Source organism: Nematolebias whitei, chromosome 10, assembly GCF_014905685.2.
Source record: "Nematolebias whitei isolate Nwh7 chromosome 10, NemWhi1, whole genome shotgun sequence".
In the NCBI taxonomy this organism is placed as follows: Eukaryota; Metazoa; Chordata; class Actinopteri; order Cyprinodontiformes; family Rivulidae; genus Nematolebias; species Nematolebias whitei.
The window spans coordinates 4,192,817-4,197,048 of NC_056507.1; the positions used below are offsets into that span (position 1 = coordinate 4,192,817).

The 4,232-nt window shown below is 38.7% G+C and overlaps 1 protein-coding gene across 1 annotated transcript in view; it reads left to right on the top strand.

Moving 5' to 3' along the window:
* Positions 1-985: 985 nt before the first annotated feature.
* The window catches only part of LOC119415913 (centrosomal protein of 290 kDa), a gene marked incomplete at its 5' end in the record, with an annotated part of 4,897 nt that continues 1,650 nt past the window's right edge, over positions 986-4,232 (top strand). Inside the window, 4 exon segments of the mRNA XM_037683082.1 lie at positions 986-1,063; positions 1,258-1,327; positions 1,419-1,465; positions 3,737-3,886. Coding sequence (XP_037539010.1) covers positions 986-1,063; positions 1,258-1,327; positions 1,419-1,465; positions 3,737-3,886 — 345 coding nt within the window.

Consider the following 4,232-nt stretch of genomic DNA (forward strand, 5'->3'; position numbering starts at 1 on the left):
GCACCCCAAAACCATCACTGACTGTGGAAACTTGACACTGGACCTCAAGTAATGTGGATTATGTGCCTCTCCTCTCTTCCTCCAGACTCTGGGACACTGATTTCCAAAGGAAGTGCAAAATTTACTTTCATCAGAGAACATAACTTTGGACCACTCGGCAGCAGTCCCAGGCGAGACACTTCTAACGCTGTCTCTTGTTCAAGAGTGGCTTGACACAAGGAATGCAACAGCTGAAAACCATGTCTTGCATACGTCTGTGCGTGGTGGTTCTTGAAGCACCGAGTCTAGCTGCAGTCCACTCTTTGTAATGGGTTTTGCTTAGTCTCCAGGGTGCAGTTATCCCTATTGCTTGTTCACCATTTTCGACCACATCATTTCCTTCCCTTCGCCTCTCTATCAATGTGTTTGAACACAGAGCTCTGTGAACAGCCAGCCTCTTTAGCAATGACCTTTTGTGTCTTGCTCTCCTTGTGCAAGGCGTCAGTGGTCGTCTTTTGGACAACTGTCAAGTCAGCAGTCTTTTCCATGATTGTGTAGCTACAGAACTAGACTGAGACCATTTAAAGGCCTTTGCAGGTGTTTTGAGTTAACTAGCTGATTAGAGTGTGGCACCAGGTTTCTTCAATATTGAACCTTTTCACAATATTCAAATTTTCTGAGATACTGAATTTGGGGTTTTCATTAGTTGTCAGTTATAATCATCAACATTAAAATAAACATTTGAAATATATCTGTCTGCGTGTAATAAATGAATATAATATACAAATTTCACTTTTTGAATGGAATTACTGAAATAAATCAACTTTTTCATGATATTTTAATTTTATGACCAGCACCTGCATATACTCTGTAGAGTACTATACTATAAATATACTAATGACTATTAGTTTTTGTTTTTCCCCCCACTGTTTTAGTATGAGGGTGTTTTTCAGTGTGATTATGAGCCTAAATGACGTTTTCTTTTAAAACCATATTTTCTGTGCAGACAGACGAATGGGAGGTGAAGAATAAAACTCCAGAGAACGTTATTCAAGTCCTTCGTGTGGGTCAGGCCCTGTTGAAGGTCTCAGTTTTTTTTTAAATTATTTCTACACTCTGATCTCTCCTTTGTGCATCTGTTAACTACCATGTGGGCATATTTAATTTTTAAGAAGTAAGAAAATTTAATATATTGTTCACTGCACTGATAATGATGTTTGTCCTAGAGATGTCTGGCATTTTCAGATCTTAAGTCTTGTTTCTTTCCCTGTTCTTTAGATTAAAGATCAGCAGGTTACTGTTGCTGAAAACTTTGTTGAAGACATCAGTCTACAGCATGCCAGAACTGGTTAGTGAACAAGTTACATTTAATAGACAACTTTTTTGTGATAGTAAAAACAAAGTTTTTATTCGTTGTTTTATAAATTTCTGTACTCTAGAAAAAGAACTTCTTCAAAAAGTGTCCAGGCTGGAACAAGAACACAAGGTAAGGCTTTTGAGGAGTTTCTCTGTTTATCTGTACATAGTTTAAAAAAAAAAAAAAAAAAGTTTATCTTCTTTTAATTTTATGGAAAGGATAAAAAAAAAAAAAAAAGCAGTTCTTTACTACCAGTAGGTCTTAATGTAAAAGCACCCTCAGATGAATGACTAATAATAATAATAATAATAATAATGTCATCACAATGTCAGCACTGTATGTTTCCATACAATGGCGAAATTAGTCTCTGCATTTAACCCATCCACCACCAGGTGGTGCAGTGGGCAGCTATTGAAAGCGCCCGGGGGACATTTTGGGGATGAGGCATGCTGCCCAGAGACGCCACGTGATGTGCAGTGACTGGGGATCGAACCTGGGACTTTCGGGTCCCAAGCAACATGACCAGTCACAATACTTGGTACGCCTGTGATAAACCAGTTTGGTCCGGTCCTTGCGTTGAGAAGGGGCGGACGAAGCTGCTCTGAGAACAAAATGACGCAATATTTGTCACACAACCACGACAATGAGATTCGATTTTACCGCTTTGGATGGAGTATGCAGGGCCCTAAACTCATCCCCCCTCCACCATGTGTTCCATGACAGCTTAGTGGTTAACATTGTTGTTTCACAGCACAGCAAGAAGGTCCTGGGGTCAATCCCCGGGTTGAGCCTGGGATCTTTCTGTGTGGAGTTTATTTTTCTTGTGTTTGCGTGGGTTTTCCCCAGGTACTCTGGTTTCCTCCCACAGTCCAAAAACATGCATGTTGGGTTGCTTCAGACCCAGGCCTCTCTTGCAAAAGAGATCAGTGATCTCTAAGATTTGCCTGGTTAAATCGAGGTTAACGAATAAACAGTTTGAATGACGTGTTTGTGCTATATGCTGTTTGTTTTTTATCAAGTGTATTGTTCTGCATTATGGCCACTAATTTCCAGTTTAGTCTTGTGTTTGAAGCCATTGTTCCAGACATCCTGTGGCTTTATTCACACTCAGCTTGACAAACCCAAGCTATGTTGCCATTTTTTTTTTTTTTTTTTTTTGGTCAAATATCTCAGGAAGTCTGTTAGTGCTTGGACTGCATGTCATGGATGACTTTGAGCTATTACCACTCTTAACTGTAGCTCATTATCTGTAAAATAGACTGAGTTATAGACATTTTGGTGTTTGGTAAGATCATTGTGGTGGCCTTCTTGATTCACATCAACACCAAACGTTAATCAGTAGATGTAGATGGACTTTCCATTGTTACAGTACAATACAATACAACTTTATTTATAAAGCACTTTAAAAGCAACACCATTGGCCAAAGTGCTGTACACTGATAACACATAAAAGCATAAAAGCTATCAAAATTAATTGAAACTGTAAAAGTATTGAACTGTTAAAATCATAAAAACAGCAAACAACGAAAATAAATACCTAAATTAAAAACATTAAAGCCAAAATTTTAAGCCGAGTTAAAGCCAAAGAGGAAATAAAAGTGTTTTCACAGAAGATTTTAAAACGGGAAGTGAGTCGGTCTGTCTGATGTGCAAAGACGGTTCATTCCACAGTTGAGGGGCAGCGACTCAAAGAGCTCGGTCACCACGCAAACGCTTGTTACTTCAAAGTGTTTCATCAAAACCTGATGGAACATTTTGGATTCATGCAACAAGTGTCTAACAGACTGACAGTATTTTGCGATCAGAAATAGTCCACCTTTCATGGCAGAGGGAGATAAAAATGTGCAGGAACCCAATTTTTACCATAATTTCATCTGTCTATATATTGTATTGTACTACATGTGTGCAAAGTTACAGTGTGTTATTTCTTATTTGCTGTTTTCAGAACAAATTATGTTTTCTTTATTACAGAAGAAATGTGATCTCTTAGAAACGTCAACAACTCTCATGTGTGTGTGACCTGAAACCACTTTTGTTACGTCTATTTACTTCAGCTACCAGTGCTGACTCTGATCAGCCAATCAGTGAGCGTTACTCTTCCTACGACAGGATTGGCTGTACTGACCAAGGAAAGATATTACTTAAGAAGATTACAGCTAATTCCCTGCATGCTCACTGCATTTACTTCTGCTTTAAATAGAATATTGTTTAGATTTTACTTTGCAGGTTATAAAATTTGCTGCTGCAGTGGTTGCTGTGCAGAGAAACAATTTCTCGTTTGAGAACTTACCGTAATTATGGCAGCTAGTACCCATGTTGGTTCTGTAAACAGATGGAGGTGATGAGAGATTAAGATGCTTCCTGGTGGGGGCTGTTTTGACTTCTTTTGTTTTGTTTCAGGTCCACAAGGCTCAGCAGTTCGGCACCGGGCCAGACAGCCGCTTCTTTAGGGATGAAATTCGTCATCTCGAGGCCCAGCTGGAGCAAAGGGAGAAGGAGTTGATCCAGCAAAGGAAAGAAATGGGCAAGGAAAAGAAAACCAATGAAGAGGTAAGCGTAACGCCTACAGTACTCCCACTTTTTAAAGAACGTGGGTGTTATGGGTGTTAATCCACACACTTTTTGATTTATTTGGGTGTTTTAAAGCATGTTTGTTAATTGGAAAACATTCCAGTGAGTTACTGTGAACTATATAATCAATGGCAGAAATAATGATTTGATCCCCTGCTGAATTTGCCAGTTGGCTCACTTATAAAGAAATTAACAGTCTTTCATTGTTAAAATTATAGTTTTGTTTTATTGGAGAGAGACAAAATTCATTCATCTATCTATCCATCCATCCATGCATACATACATACATACATACATGCATACATACATACATACATACATACAT